This window comes from Genypterus blacodes, unplaced genomic scaffold (assembly GCF_046128005.1).
Source record: "Genypterus blacodes isolate CSIRO-AG114 ecotype Tasmania unplaced genomic scaffold, CSIRO-AGI_Gbla_v1 ptg000117l_1, whole genome shotgun sequence".
Classification (NCBI taxonomy): domain Eukaryota; kingdom Metazoa; phylum Chordata; class Actinopteri; order Ophidiiformes; family Ophidiidae; genus Genypterus; species Genypterus blacodes.
Window position 1 is genome coordinate 115,508 of NW_027466920.1, and position 19,719 is coordinate 135,226.

The following is a 19,719-nucleotide window of genomic DNA, read 5'->3' on the forward strand; positions in this document are numbered from 1 at the left end:
CCTTTGGGTGCCCTCTGGAGGCCCCATTTCGGGAAGCAGTGTTCTAGAAAGGGGGGGGGGGGGGGGGGGGGGGGGGGGGTTGGTGGTGGGAGGTGTTAAATGAGTTATTTTGATGCTGAGACCAGATCAACACCAGGGCCTGGTTTGGAGAAAAAGTTCAAATCCAACACTGCCACGGAGGGATGGACTTTTTTGTTTTGATTCTTGTTAAAAAGGGGAAAGCGTCTGGGAATACCGCGGAATAACGTGCGCGCAGCGGCGGAAACGGTAGGCGGATGTGCAGCGGTGCAGGGCGAATAAATAAGACATGAACGTCTCTCCGCCGAGCAACATCGCGGGGAAGCAGAAGCGACGCCGCGGAGAGGCAGAAGACACCAGGCGATCATGATTCGAAAACGGGAACCGAGACGGATCTGAAATCGCGGTTCGGGAGGCTGGATTTTCGCCTCGCCGGGACGGACGGGGGAGGCTGGGATAACACCGAGAGGCGGCGGCGCTGCTTCCCGGCTCCGGGGCGCCTGGATCCCGCATTGGTAGCCGATGAGCAGTCGGCGGTTCCCGGGCCGCATGTAGGTCCCGTCGTCGGCCGTGATTTAGCGGCTTTCTTTCCCGGTGCTGTGTCGCCTCGACGGCGGCTTCTCCTCCCCGGACCCTCGGACGTGTGGGTGAGTAAACGGTGTGATGTCAAGGGACGATTCTATTGTTTTGAACGTGACACTGACAGGCTGGACGGTAGCCAACAAGCTACACGCAATTAAAACGCATTTTCCGTTTGCTTCTGTCTGTCTTTGATCGCGTAATTCTCGCGGTATTAATCGCTCCCCAGCGCTGCGATTGATTGCATACGGTCGATCTGATGAGGTAATGCTTTGATGCTTCGCTACTGGCAGCAACAGGAGCGGATACAGGCCCCAATATCATCATAACAAGGCAGGTGTGCCATGTTTGACCCGCAACAGCAAGTGGAATGTCACAACGAAGAGAGGACTTTGGACACGCACACGCACACGCACACGTACACGCACACACACACACACACACACACACACACACACACACACACACTACTGTCAGAGAATGTGAGTAAATCAGATCATGGTTTTAATGTGCTCTCTGTCACACACACACTCTGCTCATCTCCTCCTACTTCCTCCCTAATAGCCTCCTCCAGCTCTGACCCCCATTATAATCTGTATGTGATGATCAACAGCATGTACTCGGTTTAAATGTGGAATGAGACTCATTACCAGGGCAGGCTGCTGTTTGGGCTGAAAGGTGGTTGCTACCCCATTGCTCAAGGGCACTTCAGCAGGGCAGATAGCACAACACCCTCCTTCAGTCAAATACAAGGGATATTCTCCGGCGCATAGGGGGCTATTTCAGACTACAAGGCCTGGTATTGACCCGTTATCTGACACCGCTGGCATCATGTGCGCACCCAAGACACACTGAGCTCCTCTGGATCTGCACCCTGACCGCCTCTCATCAGCTGCTGCGCTCTGGGAGTGTGGAGTGTGGAGCCAGTGGTCTTTCAGTGTGAACTAACACCATGTCCTACTTAACAATCAATTTATTACCACTCCCAGCGGAGGTGCCAGGAATGGACTGATTGCAAAGCTTTTATGAAAAGTTGACATTCCGTACATTAACCTCACGTGATGAAATTCCAGCCTTGCTTCCTCGGATATATGATCAATTTTAAGACTCCACCCCTGAACAACACTTAATAACTAACCACTCCTTCCAAAGAAACGAGTGTCCACTAGCATTAAGTCGTCACTCCCGTCTCTATGGTAACAGCTGGGATCACAGCTGGGCGGGTTTTAGGACGTCTGGGTATTGACAGACTGTGAGGTGACCTGGCGTAACCTTGTGTCGACATCTGGGATGATCAGGTTGGGGAGAATGGAGCAGGAACACCGTCGTCTCTGCTTCACCAAGTGGGACGATTTTTGGTTTTCACAAGAATGCACTCAAACACACACACACACACACACACACACTGGCACAGAGGAATGTGATGGGTGTGTTGGGGACAGGAAGCTGTCGCCTCTGACGGGACTGCCTCATTGTTCTCCAATCACGCCAAAGCTATTTCAGGACAGTGTATGTGTGTGTGTGTGTGTGAGAGAACAGTCCATTCCTGAGTTATGCCACAGTTAAAGTTACACACTAAATCTCCGCAGTAACATTTTTCAGAGGTTTGGAAACATCAAATTAACTGAAACTCTATGCTGTAGCTTTACATTACATATTGCATCTTGCAGCTTTAAACCCTCCACACATGAATTATTCAGCAGTTCAACCAGAGCCTTCAGTTTGTGTTTTACCCACAATCCCTTATTTTGGTGTGTGTGTGTGTGTGTGTGTGTGTGTGTGTGTGTGTGTGTGTGTGTGTGTGTGTGTGTGTGTGTGTGTGTGTGTGTGTGTGTGTGCGCGTGCGTGCGTGCGTGCGTGTGTGTTATCCAGTGTGTGGTCCGTCTGTGTGTGTGCCAGCATCACTGGCTGATATTGATGTCAGTGCCTGGCTCTGTTTTCACCAGGTTGTGTGTATATTTAGTCGCAGAGTCTCACCACTTATAAATAACCCTGCACACTTGAAGCTGTTGCAGGAAGAAAAAGAAAGTGTCCGTGTCACACACAGATCCACGCCGAGCCGCCGTTACACACAGACGCTTCCTGTTTAGATGCGCCAAGAACCAAGATGCACCAATACTTCTACAATCTTTCAAGTTTACACACCTTGGCCACACGTCTCTGAGGATACACAAGCTGTGTTTAACGTTCTCAACTACCGCAAAACAGTTTCTACGCTCCTTAGAGGTGAACTTTGTGGCAAGTCGATAAAAAGAAGTCATTTGGATCTTCCCGTAATGGAAACATGATGTGTCTTATTTCCTGGTGGGATCGCTTCCACAAATCTGGTATGTACTGTACCTTTAAGGATGCACTGTTTTGAACTTTGGCGGTCTGTGTTGGGTGCCATCATGGAATCAATGACTGTACCTTTAACCTAATAGATAATGATGTCACACACTCGTATCGAAGCCATCGCTCAGAGGGCTCGCTCTCTCTCTCTCACACACACACACACACCCACACACACAAGTATACGCGGAGTCTAAGAGACTGTGGCAGTGGGGCAGTGATGAGTCAGCTCTGATCCAGTCTACTCAGTCCATCAATCCACTTACTGTCTCCTGTGTGTGTGTGTGTGTGTGTGTGTATGTGTGTGTGTGTGTGTGAGAGAGAGAGAAAGCCTGCACCTCTACTCGTGACTTGTATGTGTGTGTGTGTGTAGTTTTACAAGTATCTATGTGGATGTATGTATGCTTGTGTGTGTGTGTGTGTGTGTGTGTGTGTGTGTGTGGGTGAGTGTGTGTGTGTGTGCCTGACTTCACAAGCAGCCCATTCTAAGCAGAACCACGGAATGCTCTGCTGTTACCCTTGTAACCTTTGTGAGCAGTGGAGAACAGAGGGGGTCAAAGGTCGCGTGTCAGTGAATGCAAGCGTGATGGAGAGAGGGGCGGAGCTAGAGACGGGGGAGCCAGGGAAGGCTGAGGTTTAGTCACATGCCTGAATGCTAATAGACCAGCTGAGCTTGAATTCCAAACAGCATTGTAAATTGCGAGGAAAAGGGCACAGGGCCGGCCCTAGCATTCAGGGGGGGGGGGGGGGGCACCGTTTCCTTTTAACTGAAACGGTCTCAGGTTAATGGCAGATGTCCTTCCACCATGAACAAAGACTTTATCACACAAACAATCGCCGGGCAACACTGCATCACGTCGGTCAGTCAATCGGTCACTGAGGTCTCCAGCTGTTGATTGAAGCCGCGTTGGTAATGCGGCGGGATTAAGGAATCATTCTGTCAACTGTAAATCCCCCCCCCCCCCCCCCCCAACCATTCCCTGTCTTAATTCCTGCTGCTGAATCAAGGACATTTTCCTCCTGTGTGTGTGTGTGTGTGTGTGTGTATGTGTGTGTGTGTGTGTGTGTGTGTGTGTGTGTGTGTGTGTGCATTTATGATCACCATAATAATCTCAACAACAAAGCGTGTGTGTGTGTGTGTGTGTGGTAATTCACATGGCCCTGAGGTTTCACAGTGTTTTTGAAAGTAGAGAGAAAAGAGTGTGTGCGTGTGTGTGTGTGTGTTTGTGTCAGTTACTCTTTCTCATGTCAGCACTTGACTCTGCGCCTCTGTAATCTTGTTGCTGGGATTAAGTTGATCTGCTTGCCTCTGAAATGAAATTGGAGAGATAGTTAGATCATCGAAAATCTGCTTATGTACCCTCAGAAGATCAACTCACCGATTTTCCGCGGTGTCAAAGGTCAAGGAAGTCTTATCACCTTTGTTTACATTTGGGCCAGGATTTGGACGGGACCCCACCTGCTGAGTTTCTAGCTTCCATGAGTTAAAATCGGGGGAAAGCATTAAACCTGTGTAGAAGTGCAGGTCTGCTTTATTTCCCGGCAGGAAAAACGGAAGTGTCACGCTCTTTCCATCTCTCTCTCTCTCTGCCTCACTCATACACACACACACACTATCAGCAGCAGCATTTCACACAGCTAATTTAGAGGATGGTGTGCGTGAGTGTACGTATATCTGAGAGAGAGGGAGAGAGAGAGAGAGAGAGAGAGAGAGAGAGATCATTAGGTCTGACGTGACGGAAGCCAGGACATGGGTTTGGCATAATCACCTCTCACCATGGCAACTGTGTGTGTGTGTGTGTGAGAGAGAGAGGATAATGAAGCGACCAAGGTATGGACGGCACTGTGTGTGTGTGTGTGTGTGTGTGTGAGTGACAGAGAGAGAGGCTGTGATTTAGTTTTTGTGGTGTAATAAACAGAAACTGTACAATGTTTTCCTTCATTCCAAATGTGTTTTCATATGACGTCTGGCACCACTTATTGATCCTCCTCCCTCTTTTCACCTCCCCTCCCCTCCTCCTCCCCTCTTTCCCCCTCTCTCTGTCCCCACCTCCCCTCCTCTCTCCATCCTGTTCTCTCTCCTCCGTAGGTCTTCCTCCATCCCTCCTCTCCCTCTGGACCATAGGAACACCGTCTCCCTTCCTCCCGGGAAAAGACGAGCTGAAGGATTACCGGATCGCCTTTCATCTCTCGCCCCTGGTTTCTCTCCCCTCCCCACCTCGCTCCCACCCCCTCTCATTTCATAATGGGTGCTGAGATGATTCAGCAGGCACCCTAGTGCCCCCGAGCAAACAGCCGCTCTGCGCTCGACAAAATGTAAGGGTGTCGCAGAGGGATGAATCCACATTTACGGCGGCAGTCGGGATCCTTTCTTTCCTTCACCTGATATGATTGACTGATCAACGGAGAGAAAAAGAGAAAGAGGAGGGAACTCTGGATGACGAGGGCCAACTCCAAAGTGCCTTGCCCAAGGGCGTGACAGGAGAGCCAATGGAGTGAGAAGTCTGGAACAAACAAAGCTTGTGTTTTTGTTTGAAATCCCAGTGGACAGAGAACTTCCTGTCTCACGTTCCTGTCATCCATCCATCCCTCGCTTCCTGTATTTATCATGTCTTCCTTCCTGCTGTTTGTTGCTTCATTTATTGCCGTCTAGTGGGCCGTCATCTCTCTCTTCTTCTTCCCCTCCTTCTCCTCTTCTTCTCCCCGTTTTCTGTCTTTTGCCCTCCTGACCTCCATCATTCGCCCCTCCCTCGCAACGGCCGTCCTCCCTCCCCGCCCCCGCCCCCAGCCTTCCTCGCCCTCCACCTCTTCCTCCCCATCTTCCCCCCACCACCATCATCATCCCCACCATCACCACCACCTTCACCATCCACAACCACAGCCGCACTCCCACCACCACCACCACAACCTCTCCTCCTCACCTCCTCTCTTCTCACCCCCTCCGTTCTCTCCTCCCCCGTCGGCGGTAACCATGGCAACCGCCGCCACCGCCTCCTCCTCCTCTTCCCCTTCTTCCTCGTCGTCGGCCAACGGCAGCGCCCGGGAGCACTTGTTGGCGGTGCGCCGGCGCACCCCGCACACCCGGCCGTACACGCTGGGGCCCGAAAACCTGCGCAGCCTGTCGGTGCAGAGCGCGAGCGGGGGTTCCTCGTCTGTGATGTCATCGGGGTCACAGCCCGAAGCGGCCGTGGGACTCCAGAGGGCCAATAGCGACACGGACCTGGTGACGTCGGACAGCCGCTCGTCGCTCACGGCGTCCACGTACCAGCTGACCCTGGGCCACAACCACCTGGTCATCTCCTGGGACATCAAAGAGGAAGTGGACGCCACGGACTGGATCGGCCTTTACCACATCGGTGAGCAAACTCGCACCCACTTCCTCTCTCTGAAAGAATTCCAGATTAGTTTTGAGTGTTTGAGTATGGAGGGTGGTGTGTGTTACTGTCAGCATGCAGGACATTTCTTACCCATGTACATGGAAGCAGCAACACACACCTTTTCACCATTATTCTATTACATTATTGCACAAATACAGTGAGAGCTTTGTGGACCTCCATGATGGTGTTGTCTCCCCTCCTGCCTCCTGTCTGTCTCCCCTCCTGCCTCCTGTCTGTCTCCCCTCCTGCCTCCTGTCTGTCTCCCCTCCTGCCTCCTGCCTGTCTCCCCTCCTGTCTCCTGTCTGTCTCCTCTCCTGCCTCCTGTCCGTCTCTCCTCCTGTCTCCTGTCCGTCTCTCCTCTTGCCTCCTGTCTGTCTCCCCTCCTGCCTGTGTCGTCTCTGTCTCTGCCCGTTTTTCTGCATTGCTGTCCACACGTCTGTCTGTGCGTGTAGCAAACATTTGCTTTAGGATTGTGATATGATCGCACTTTACACAAGGTTAGGACTTGTAAATTCTTCTCCTCAAGGTTAGAGCATTACATCAGCCGCAATGGTGCTACATTAACAAGCTAATGGACTGTGTGTGTGTGTGTGTGTGTGTGTGTGTGTGTGTGTGTGTGTGCGTGTGCGTGTGTGTGTGTGTGTGTGTGTGAGAGAGAAAGGCAGTAGGTTGATGAAAAATGTTGCTGACTCAGTGTACGTTGCATTTAAATGCTGTGCGTCTCTCTCTCTCTGCCTCGCTCGCACTCGCTCTCTCTCTCCTTTATATTTAGCCACTGGGACGATGACAAATGTTAGAGTAATGGATCTAATATAATATAGAGTTGTTAGTATTGGTTATTGTATTTGTATTCCTTTCATTTTGGCCTGAGCTCTTCCAAACAGCTGATCTCACCCTGTAGTTTCTCAGACGCAGATGAGAGCGAGCAGCGAGTGAAATACACACCTTTGGCACAGAGAGAAAGATGATCCCTCCATTTCCATCCCTCCATCCACTCTGCTGCTCTTTGGACGTATTGACCCGGTTGGGGGGGAGGCTGGGTTGTGTGTGTGTGTGGGGGGGATTTCTGGGGTTTCTCTCCCCAGGGGTGTGTACTGATTCCAGCCTGGCTGTCGGCCATCTTCCCCCGGAGCCGCCTGAGCTCCATAACTTCACCATGCTGTCTGACCTGTGTGTGTGTGTCTGTGTGTGTGTGTGTGTGTGTGTATGTTCCTGTTTATAGGGCTTGGATGCTTGCAGGGTTATCAGGTCAGACAGGTATGTGTGTGTGTGTGTGTGTGTGTACGTGTTGGCGCACATAATTATTTGTCATCCACAAAGAGTCAGGATTTATCAATCGTGACCTGGTGGGACAGAGTGCAAGGTGTGTGTGTGTGTGTGTGTGTGTGTGTGTGTGTGTGTGTGTGTGTGTGTGTGTGTGCGTGCGTGCGTGTGTGTGTGGGGCTAACAGACGTCAGCAGTGATGTAGTGGGACTCGGGCCATTTGTCATCCTTCACACAGGATCTGCAGATAAATGTTTGATGAGGCAACAGGCACAGACAGATGTGTTTTATGACCAGAGGACCAGAGTTTCCCTTCAGATTTATTCCTCCAGTCTGGGAACCGGTGACCTTTAAGGTTCCCCGTGAGTCTGAGTCACGTCCCAGGATTCCATCTGTCTCCTTATGCCGCAAAACTGAAGGGAAAATGTCAAAAACTATCAAAACTACAAAGCCAGTATTTAAAGTGCTAATGCATTGATGCAGGATTCTATGTTCCAAACAATTGAATCTGATTTTACTTAACTTAATTGTGTGTGCGTGTGTGTGCGTGTGTGTGCGTGTGTGTGCGTGTGTGTGTGTGTCACAGATGAGACGTGTGTGGCCAATGTGTGGGACTCCAAGAATCGAGGAGTGAACGGCACCCAAAGAGGACAGATCGTGTGGAGGCTGGAGCCGGGACCCTACTTCATGGAGCGTAAGTCCATCTCAAGGGACCTGTGTGTGTGTCTGGGGGGGGGCAATGATATGGACATAAATGAAGTGTGTGTGTGTGTGTTCTCCCCACAGCAGAGACTAAGGTCTGTTTTAAGTACTACCATGGAGTGAGTGGAGCCTTAAGAGCAACGACGCCTTGTATCACCGTCAAGAACCCTGGAGTGCCGGTGCGTATGTGTGTGTGTGTGTGTGCTTTTGCGTGTCACATTGGGTAAAGTCACAGCTCATTTACTCACACTGCTCCCCTGTTGGTTGGTCAGGTGGGCAGCAGAGGCCAAGCTGACCAATCAGGGGCTGAGCTGTGTCGCAAACTGGTCAGCTTCACCCTATCAGGTGAGCAGATTGTTGTTACGTAGTGAAGCTGTGTCTTATTGGACGTATTGGACACACAGACACACACGCTTACACGCTTCCTGACTTTTTCCCCGGCAGACCTCCGGGCGGCGGGCCTGAAGAAGGGCATGTTCTTCAACCCCGACCCCTACCTGAAGATGTCCATCCAGCCCGGCAAGAGGAGCGGCCTCCCTAAGTTCACCCACCACGGCCAGGAGAGACGATCCTCCATCAAAGGCAACACCACCAACCCTGTGTGGCACAGCGAGGTCAGCGCGCACACACACGCACACACACACACACACACACACACACACACACACACACACCAAACTTTAGAGGTTACAGGTATTACACGGCTGCAGTTGTGTTTTCTCCTGCAGAAGTTCACCTTTGTGGCTCTGATGAGTGACATGTTGGAGATCGAAGTGAAGGATAAGTTCGCCAAGAGCCGACCAATCATCAAGCGCTTCCTGGGTCAGCTCAACATCCCTGTGCAGCGACTCCTGGAGGGGCCGACAGCTGAGTGAGTAAACACACACACACACACACACACACACACATTCGACTGGTACGTTTACATTTCAATTTTGATCTTGTGTGTGTGTGTGTGTGTGTGTGTGTGTGTGGACAGTGATCACCCAGTCAGCTACAGCCTATGTCGACGCCTCCCTACGGATCATGTGAGTGGGCAGCTAATGTTCAGAGTGGACATCACTTCCATCGGAAACGAAGGTGTGTGTGTGTGTGTGTGTGTGTGTGTGTGTGTGTGTTTATGCTTGGTTCCTAAAGGAATATAAGTTTGTAATGTATCTTTCTTCTTCTCCTCTGCACTTAGAAGCCTCCCCACAGGCGGTGGGAATCAGCTCGGGCGGCGCCGTAAATGGAGATCCTGGTAGCCCTTCCGACGATGAAGACCTCCCTCACCACTCCTCATCGTCTCGTGTCACGCGCGGCTCCTCCCCCTCAGGCTCTGACGAGGGCTCCCTGTTTGTCAACGGTGCTTGCTTCTGTGGTGATGACAGTGTGTGGCGGGATCCTGGGCAAACGGGGGAAGAGGATGTTGTTCCTCTGGCTCTGGGCGGCCACACCCATCGGCAGGTGTCGCTAAATGACTACCTGGATGCCATCGAGGCTCCTAGGAGCCCCGGTGACCGGTCGCTGCCGGGCCCTTCGACAAAACTCCGCTCCAGCTTCCCGACAGACACGCGACTGAACGCCATGCTGCACATCGACTCGGATGAGGATGAGGAGACAGGGGGCCAGAACAGGGAGCAGACACAGCCGACCACAGACTCATCAGCTGGTACGCAGACGACTGTGAGATCAGACACATCTGACTCCCAACAAGGAAATGAGGGTCCTAAAGGAGAACCGGTGCAGGAGACTGACACTGAGGCTGGGACGGCGGTCACCAGTCAAGCTGGCGCCACAGCTGATGCAGGATGTTCTGATAGTCCTCAAGAAAACAGAGCAATTGCTGAAGCTGCAGGGGCTGGAGGCAGCAGTGCAGACGGTGCAGGAGCTGCAGCAGGAGTGGAAACGCAGCCAGGAACATCAGCTGCTGCTGGGACTGCAGCAGGAGGCGGAGACGGGGCCGAGGCATCAGCTGAGTCTGCAGCCACATCAGAAACACCCACAGAAGGGTTATCGCAAGCATCGGGGGCTGAGGCGGCTGCAGTAGCTGCCCCCAGCCAACAGGTGGAGCCTGTGGGGGAATGTACCTGCCAGGACCGCAGCAGCATGGCAACCACCAACCAGCTAGCCTGCAGCCCTTTACTCAGCGTTGCTCAGCTATCACCCATTCTGGTGAGCAGAGTCCAACATGTCGTCACATGAAGGTGCTCCACGCTGTACTCCATGCTCAAGGGCGGGAGGAAGCTAAATAAAGGCCGCCAACGTCTTTAGAAAATAAAAATCCTCTCTTCTCCTCTCCTCAGGAGGTGCAAATAGGAAAAGAAGTTGCTCCTAAGGCAGAGGAGGAAGGGGCGGAGTCATCGAGCAGTGAGACAAACGGGCCTGTGACAGCGGCGGCTGCTATCTCTCGGGGTGCAGCCGCCCAAGAGGGCGGGGCTGAAGCTGGTAGGTGTCTTAGACAGCAGGTCGTTGGTTTGGGGTGGCATCTTGTCCCCTTTTCTTTTACTCCTTGGTCTCAAAGTGTTCTTTATTCCAGGAGCCAGAGCCAGCAGAGGGGATGGCGAAGAGGAGGGGGAGGAGGGCGGGGAGGTGTGGAGGAGGCGCTCCATGCAGGCCTCCGGAGGCGCCGACCAGAACCGGGAAGTGTGCGGCGCTCAAGACGCTCAAGCTGGGACGTCGGCGGAAGGAGAGATGGGTGAGATGGAGACGAGATCACATGAGATTTGAACGTGACGTGCTGCAATACAACAAGGTTTCAGTCATAATGTGTGAATGTGAGGATGAATTCATGCCTGTGTGTGTGTGTGTGTGTGTGTGTACAGGTGCCACGGGTCAGGTTAACGGCCATCAGTCTGTCCGCTCCCTGCCTTCTGTCCGCCATGACATCAGCCGTTACCAGAGAGTGGACGAGTCGCTACCACCCAGTGAGTGTGTGTGTGTGTATTTAAGTGTGTGTAACAGAGGCCCATTGGAATGTTGGTAACCATTAATGTTTGGACCAATTGAAAGGGCAACATCCACCTGTCGTGCTAAAATCTACTGTGTGTGTGTGTGTGTGCGTGTTTGTGTGTACCAGACTGGGAAGCTCGTATCGACAGCCACGGTCGGATCTTCTACGTGGATCACGTCAACAGAACCACGACTTGGCAGCGTCCCACGGCTCCTCCAGCGCCACAGACCCTCCAGAGGTCCAGCTCCATACAGCAGATGGAGCAGCTGAACCGCAGGTTGGAAAATACACACACACACAAAATTAGATATGAGCTAGTTAAGGTTCCTGAAATGTGACAAAATGGATGACGGTGATAATTTAACGTACGGGTGTGTCCAGGTATCAGAGCATCCGCAGGACGATAACCAATGACAACAGGCCAGAGGAGCAGCCAGCCAATGAGCTGCCGGCAGACGAGCCTGACATGCACCCCTCCATCCCAGGTGCTCCTCTCAAGTGCATTATGGGTCCTGACTATGTTGTCATTTTATTGCCACACCATCTGAAACGTGTGTGTGTGTGTTGCAGAGCTGCGCAGGGACAGCACTGTTTCTCAGTCCAGTTCCAGGTCTCGCCTCACACTGCTGCTTCAGTCTCCCAGCGCCAAGTTCCTCACCAGCCCCGACTTCTTCACTGTGCTGCATTCCAACCCTGTAAGGACACACACACAAACACACACACACACACACCCACTCCTCTTGCCTTCCAGGGACCTACTAACTCTTCTCCCCTGCTTCCCTCTCTCTCTCTCTCTCTCCACGTCAGAGTGCCTACCGAATGTTCACCACAAACACGTGTCTGAAGCATATGATCAGTAAGGTTCGGCGGGATACTCACCACTTCGAGCGTTACCAGCACAACCGTGACCTGGTGGCGTTCCTCAACATGTTCGCCAACAAACAGCTGGAGCTTCCCAGAGGCTGGGAGATGAAGCACGACCACACCGGCAAGGTGAGCGCAGCACGAAGTCTGCAGAGTGAGAGGGTGAATCGTTACGGAGATGTTTACGTGTGTGTGTGTGTGTGTGTGTGTGTGTGTGTGTGTGTGCCTGTGCCTGTGGGTGTGCCTGTGTGTGTGGGTGTGCCTGCGTGCGTGCACAAGCAGCCTTTCTTTGTAGACCATAACTGCCGTGCCACCACCTTCATCGACCCCCGGCTGCCTCTCCAGACCGCCCGGCCCCCGAGTCTGCTGGCTCACCGGCAACACCTGACGCGCCAACGCAGCCACAGCGCCGGAGAGGTCAGCCCACGGCGGCTGGTGAGACACACACACACACACACACACACACACACCCTTGTGCGTGCACTCGCAGACGCATTTACCCTCCACCTTTCTCTCCAGGGGGTTGAAGACCCTCGTCACGCCGGCCCCCCCGTCCTGCCACGGCCTTCCAGCACCTTCAGCTCTGCCAACCGCGGGCAGTGCCAGGAGGTTGTGCCAGTGGGTCAGTATGAACACACACACACACACACTCATACCAACTTTTCAAAATATCAATAATCATACTTACTGTACATGCGTGTGCTCGTCTTCTACTTTTCTTCTAGCGTACAATGACAAGATAGTGGCGTTTCTCCGGCAACCAAACGTCTTCGAGATCCTGCAGGAGAGACAACCTGACTTCAGCCGGAACCACTCACTCAGGTACACACACACACACACACACACACACACACACACACACACACAGGAAATTTTGCGATGCTAATATCAGCATTTATTGCGGTTTAATGTTGCTATGACAACAGGGAGAAGGTACAGCTGATCCGCACAGATGGTGTGTCAGGATTGGCCAGGCTATCGGGAGACGCCGACCTCGTCATCCTGCTCAGGTGACATGTCCTTCTTCCCTTCTTTCCTTCCTTCCTCCATCTTTCCGTCCTTTCTCCCTTATGTCATCAGTCATGTATCTGGGTCACTGGTTGATGCAATTCTGTTTGTTTGTCTCCTCTCTCCTCTCCAGTCTGTTTGAAGATGAGGTCATGTCCTACGTGCCCCCTCACGCCTTACTTCACCCCAGCTACTGTCAGTCACCCCGGGGCTCGCCTGTCTCCTCCCCACAGAACTCGCCTGGTAAGAGAAGGACACACACACAACCACTTTGCACAGATTGATTGAAAATGAATAGTGGCCCTGAATGATTCTCTTCTTCTTCTTCTGTCTGTAGGCACTCAGAGAGCCAATGCCAGAGCTCCAGCACCTTACAAGAGAGACTTTGAGGCCAAGCTACGCAACTTCTACAGGAAACTGGAAACTAAAGGCTACGGCCAAGGACCGGGGAAGCTAAAGTAGGTAGACCGTGTGTATGTGTGTGTTTGTTTTCCTGTGCACATGTGTCTGTTGGTGCTTTATCTCACTTGTGTGTGTGTCTCTTAGGTTGATCATCCGTCGCGACCATCTGCTGGAAGATGCCTTCAACCAGATCATGTGCTATTCCCGTAAAGACCTGCAGCGCAGCAAACTCTACGTCAGCTTTGTCGGGGAGGAGGGGTGAGTATCTGGGAGGGGAAGGGTAGTAAGAAAGAAAGGTAAGTGTTGAATCTATTAAATGTATGTGTGTGTATGTGTGTGTGTCAGGTTGGACTACAGTGGACCGTCCAGAGAGTTCTTCTTCTTGGTGTCCAGAGAGTTATTCAACCCTTATTATGGTCTGTTTGAATACTCTGCCAACGACACCTACACCGTCCAGATCAGTCCCATGTCGGCCTTCGTAGACAACCACCACGAATGGTGAGATATGCTGCACACACACACACACATACACGCACATTCACATTTTTTGAAGTTCACCCATAATCCTTTGCAATCCGTGTTCCTGTTTGCATCTGCTTCAGGTTCCGTTTCAGCGGTCGTATTTTAGGCTTGGCTCTGATCCATCAGTATCTGCTGGACGCCTTCTTCACCAGACCCTTCTATAAAGGCCTGCTACGCATGTATGCACACACACACACACACACACACACACACACACATTTTAAAATGTGTCATAGCCTAATGTATTCTGTTATATTCCTCCACCATTTAGTCCTTGTGACCTGAGTGACCTGGAGTATCTGGACGAGGAGTTTCATCAGTCCCTGCAGTGGATGAAGGACAACGACATAGAGGACATGCTGGACCTAACTTTCACCGTCAACGAGGAAGTCTTTGGACAGGTCAGACCGGCCGAGAGCGCCTGTGAGATAGACAGGGGGCGCCATCCCTTTAAATGGATCAAGCTTTATTGTGTGTGTGTGTGTGTGTGTGCAGATAACAGAAAGGGAGCTGAAGCCAGGGGGCGCCAACATCCCCCTCTCAGAGAAGAACAAGAAGGAATACATTGAGCGGATGGTGAAGTGGAGGATAGAGAGAGGGGTGGTGCAGCAGACGGAGAGCCTGGTCAGAGGCTTCTACGAGGTCAGACAGAACATTTCACTGAATTCTCACTTTCCCATCTTAATGCAACTCTCCATGCGCAGTTTGGGTTTTAATGTGTGTGTGTGTGTGTGTGTGCCCTCCTAGGTGGTGGATGCCAGGCTGGTGTCAGTGTTTGACGCCAGGGAGCTGGAGCTGGTGATCGCCGGCACAGCTGAGATCGACCTCGCGGACTGGAGGAACAACACCGAGTACAGAGGAGGTACAGGCGATAGGAAAGGGGGGCGATAGAGGGGGAGCAACAGTTACATTACACCAACGCTACCAGCTACGCTTTGTCTGTCGTTCATTCACATTTATTCATTTAGGTTACCACGACAACCACATTGTGATCCGGTGGTTCTGGGCGGCGGTGGAGAGATTCAACAATGAGCAGAGGCTACGGCTGCTGCAGGTGTGTGTGTGTGTGTGTGTGTGTGTGTGTGTGTGTGTGTGTGTGTGTGTGTGTGTGTGTGTGTGTGTGTGTGTGTGTTACAGTTCATGTCCTCATTCATCTCTCCATCTGTTCCCTCCCTCTGCTCGACAGTTTGTCACCGGGACGTCCAGTATTCCGTACGAGGGTTTCGCATCCCTGCGAGGCAGCAACGGGCCGCGCAGGTTTTGCGTGGAGAAATGGGGCAAAGTCACCGCCCTGCCCAGAGCCCACACCTGCTTCAACCGACTGGACCTGCCGCCGTACCCGTCCTTCTCCATGCTGTATGAGAAGATGCTGACAGCCGTGGAGGAGACCAGCACCTTTGGGCTGGAATGAGCCCCACCCCTCACAATCACCCACACATACACACACACACCCTGCATCCAGCCACCCCACTCGCCTCTCCGATACCCTGAATCTACCCCTCGATGACTGCCAACGATAATGGATGAAGGCAGTGATGGACACACTGGACGAGCGCTCTGAAATCTGGATTAAAAATTCCATTTAGGGAAGAAATAGCCTCCAGAGTGACCTTATTTCGTTTGCACACGTCTCGCACCGACTTAGTGATGTGCACGTTCCTCCTTGTGCAGCGTGAGGAGTAAAGACCTGACCCTGCACAGCGTTGAGGACAGAACCAGAACCTCAGAACACTAGAATGGGAGAGTGGGACGGTTGACACAAAAACTTTTGGATGACTCGGATTGTAGATGGTTTGGAGCGTCATCGATAGACTTTGATCCCAGTTTTGGGCCGGACGCTGAAGAAGCATAAGGGCCTCTCTTCAATGTATTGACGTGGAGCCCCCTCATGGCCAGTTTTAGTAACTGCAAGGAGTCGACTTTTCCAAATTCTCTGGCTTTTTCCAGTGACATTTGCCTACAGCTGATTTTGGAGTCTTGGATGAGCTTTGCTATCGTTGTTACAATATTTTCATCTACAAAGTGATTTTCTAATCATGTGGCAGTGAGATGTTGTGATTCAAGTGGGGTTTTTTTACCAGATCTGGGGGCGATTGGTAAATGAAACCTTGTCCGTTATGTTTGAGATTTGGCTACCGAGGTGATTCTTTTGTGATTTTTGTTCTGATTGGATCATATCCACACACACTCTCACACACACACACAAACACTCGTCCCTTTAGCTTTGACCCAGTTTTATGTTCCAGGCTTCGTTGGACTAATTTACCTTGTAGGGGTGAAACTTTACAGCTGCAGGATCAGGTCGGATTAATTTAAGGTGCCGGGAGCTCATTAAATAATATATCAATCGACATGAACATGTTTTATTCTTGTTATAGTAATATATTTTATTTCCTCTGAATATTGTCATTGCCTTGTTATTCACTTTATACACAAATTTTGGAGTTTTTTCTTACACTTGTGATAGTGACCACTTGTGTACGTATTTCTACAGCAGAAATTCAGTTTTTGATTTTGACTGTAATTGTTTAAATACTGAATCTATTGTATCACAACGTGCAAAAAACACTCCAAAAAAAAATCTTCCTTCAGATAACAGCATGAATGAATGAATGTTTCGATGGAGACGAGTTACCGTCCTCTTCACACACATTCCCCCTGCACGATGAATGTAAATGCGACACACAAGCACACTGCCACCGTGAACTAAGACCACACACACACACACACACACACACACACACACACACACACACACACACACACACACACACACACACACACACACACACACACACACACACACACACACACACACACACACACACACACACACACACACACACACACACACACACACACACACACACTTTAAAATCTTAACGGATGATTGTGAATTCAGGTGTTGATTGGTAACAGTGCGCTAAGACTGGATCAAATAATACATGTTCCACAAAACTCTGGTACACCGCCCACTGTCTGTCCAACCAGAATGTACGTACCAAAGTTTGAGCCTGGACCGGCTGCCTCACGATTAATAACCAATCACTCTGTACAGCTCACCTCACTTTCAAATATGAATGTGTGTCGTCACTCCTGTAATAAAATGCCATCACCGGCGACCGCCTGCCCGTTTCTGTGTTCCTGTCGGAGGCGAACGAGGATCTGACAGCATCTGAAATCGTTCAAGTCTGGCCACTGGTCCACTCTCTATGCAAGCTTTTTGTCTCCATGTAAAGAATAAGGTAATAAAAAAGGAAAATGGCAGTTTGTGTACGGCCTCTTTTAATGGATTCCAAAAGTTGTTCATGGATTTAAATGAACAATTGTGAGCATTTTGGTACCGGTCGGCCTTTCCAGCCAAAAATCTAAATGGGGTCAATCCTCATGCACCCATATAGGCCCATTTGTACCCATCTAGATCTCCTTTAGCTTCCGGCCGTTTGTGATTTATTCACAATAACCTGAACTGAAAACATAGGCGTCTCCTTGGTTTGGTGTTAAAATGTGGCTATTGAAGATCGTGAGGAGAAGAAAATCACTTGTCTGGGAAAAAGTCTGCATTCACGTGACTTTATTTACTTAAACCCCTCATACTCCGTCAAAGTGAAAGAAATACCAGTGCTGTCCCCCCAAAAACACATTATGATACCCAGGTACATCATGTGGCTGCAGGTAAATATGACAAACAGTTTGCATAGAAGCTGCTGCACCACAATAACTCAGATGAGTGAAATGGCATGTGGACCTAAAGGTGTTCAGATGAACCACAATCAGGGTTTCTGCTCCGCCTGCAGGCATGAAGGCAAACATGACGACAGCCAGTACCTCCTAACATTAGACTGCTCTGGACCAGATCTGATAGCATTGGCGTGGACCGGTCCAGCTGTGGGGATTGCATGGATCTGTGTCTGAGTGGAGGGACTAATGCTCACCGTCTGTGACCGGTAAGCTGCTGGTTCTGACTGCTGGTCAGTGGAGAACGGTGGCTCGGGCTGAGCAGACTTGCGACGGTGTGAGCGCTGCACAGAGTCGATGTAGATGTCCGAGGAGCTGCACAGGAGAGAGGACAAGTGTTTGACTTCCTGTGATCACAACAGGTTGATAGAATACACACACACACACACAAACACACACCTCTTGAATGACGTCTGAAGTGAAGAGGAGGAGGAAGAGCTGACAGGCCAGGTGTGTGTGCGCGGGCTCCTCATGGTCACATAGTCATCCTGAGGCAACACGGCTGAAACGCGGGCAGGAAGTGGTGACATTAGCATGTAACCCAGCCCTTCCTCCTCACCTGACTCCAATCCCTCCCTCTCATTGGCTGGAGCACTGCTGCGGTCTCCTATCGCCACGGCAATCCCCTCACTGACATTGTTCTCCATCAATTTACGGACTGGTCGGTCCATTCTCATTTCCATGTAGCTTCCAGTGTCGAGTGTGGCGCTGTGCTGGGATCCAACAGGGCTGAGAGGAGGTTTGGGCTCTGATTTGTCTTGTCCGCTGGGCTCTAAAGGACACTGCGGAGGACTAGTTGGGATTTCAGACCGTCCAGGGCTTCTGGACATTGGAAATAGCGGAGACACAAGTGGTCTCACCTGTCCCAGCTTCTCTCTGTAATTGTGTCTGCTGCGTTTGGAGGCCAGAAGTGCTGGAGGACGGTTTTGACTGATGCGGTTGGAGTTTGGTGACTGACTGAAATCCGGTAGAACTCGCAGTGCCCTCACCGTCTCCCGGACAACCTCGTGCATGTGCTGGGCCAGAGCTGGGTTACCTGCAACGACACACAACAACAGGGCAGCTCATGTTGAGAGGAACGGAAACCCTGCAGCGGAGTATTGATCAGAGAGACTAACATACCTCGGTCCATCCAGATCTCTCCGGGCCCGGTCGGTGCCGACCTGCCGAGCTCCAAGAAGAACAAACCCTCTGAGTGTCCGAACCGCCGCACGCTCAGCAAAGGCAGCGTAACCGACGGCAAATCGCCGCACACGCCGACTTTCACCAAGATGAGAGACGTAGATGAGAGGCAGAGCCGTGTCTCGCCTGCCAGGGATTTGGAACGGCCCAGACCTCTGGCCTTCACCGTGACAGGCCAAACCTTACAACAAAAAGAAGAAGAAGAAGAAGAAGATCAGGCTATTCTCATGTTTTTCTTTCTTTTCAAACCTGAATCATATCAATTCCATTCGTTCTTCATCTGTATGATGTGAAAGACAAACCGTTCTAACCTCTTTGAGGATGGCAGCAGGAGGCAGAGTGCAGTACCCATCATCGTCTTCATCAATACCCTCTCCATGCTCTTCATCTCTCCGCTCTTCCTCCATCAGCTTCTTAATGGCCAGGTACCACTGATCCTGTTCCTGCTGGTCCTCAACCACCAGCACTATGGTCTGATTCTTGGCATACAACGCCACAGTGTGGCCTTTCATGGAAACGAGATTCCGGCTCACACCAAGGCAGCACCGCAGGTAAATCACACTGGGAAGTTGAAAAAAAAAAAGGAGTTGACCTTACTATCATGGCTTTATTCTGAGGCTTTATTTTGACCTAAATGTGCTCACTTTTGGTGTCTCTCAGATCATTTGAATAGAATTTTACCAACCCTTGCTTGCTCGGCCCAAACAGAGGAGCTTTCCCTGCAGACTTCTCCACGACTGTGAATTTCTCCTGGCTCTGGTACCACTCCAGCCTGCTCGGCCCAGTGTGACTTCCTGCTCT

The 19,719-nt window shown here is 51.3% G+C and overlaps 1 protein-coding gene across 2 annotated transcripts; it reads left to right on the plus strand.

Annotated features, from left to right (window-relative positions):
• The first annotated feature begins 128 nt into the window (after window positions 1-128).
• hecw2b (HECT, C2 and WW domain containing E3 ubiquitin protein ligase 2b) lies at window positions 129-16,910 on the plus strand. 2 transcript variants are annotated; one of them, XM_076161856.1, is made up of 30 exons: window positions 129-665; window positions 5,018-6,284; window positions 8,155-8,262; window positions 8,355-8,449; window positions 8,543-8,615; window positions 8,715-8,884; window positions 8,999-9,141; window positions 9,250-9,350; window positions 9,454-10,424; window positions 10,556-10,697; window positions 10,789-10,947; window positions 11,075-11,176; window positions 11,329-11,479; window positions 11,584-11,687; window positions 11,773-11,897; window positions 12,010-12,195; window positions 12,346-12,501; window positions 12,586-12,688; window positions 12,792-12,888; window positions 12,993-13,076; window positions 13,208-13,317; window positions 13,412-13,532; window positions 13,621-13,734; window positions 13,822-13,974; window positions 14,079-14,177; window positions 14,270-14,399; window positions 14,494-14,640; window positions 14,746-14,860; window positions 14,967-15,052; window positions 15,185-16,910. In XM_076161856.1, exons 2-30 carry the CDS (start codon window positions 5,900-5,902, stop codon window positions 15,407-15,409), a joined length of 4,755 nt encoding a protein of 1,584 aa, XP_076017971.1. In that variant the 5' UTR covers window positions 129-665; window positions 5,018-5,899; the 3' UTR covers window positions 15,410-16,910. The 2 variants fall into 2 exon arrangements, with proteins under 2 accessions (XP_076017971.1, XP_076017972.1); XM_076161857.1 differs by having other exon boundaries at window positions 12,349-12,501.
• Window positions 16,911-19,719: the final 2,809 nt, after the last annotated feature.

Bases quoted from the DNA above. Each gene is read 5' to 3' on its own strand.
- hecw2b (XM_076161856.1), top strand. From the start codon at position 5,900: ATGGCAACCGCCGCCACCGCCTCCTCCTCCTCTTCCCCTTCTTCCTCG. The intron at 8,885-8,998 runs GTCAGCGCGCAC...TTTCTCCTGCAG, and splicing joins ACCCTGTGTGGCACAGCGAG to AAGTTCACCTTTGTGGCTCT. The intron at 12,889-12,992 runs GTACACACACAC...CTATGACAACAG, and splicing joins AGCCGGAACCACTCACTCAG to GGAGAAGGTACAGCTGATCC.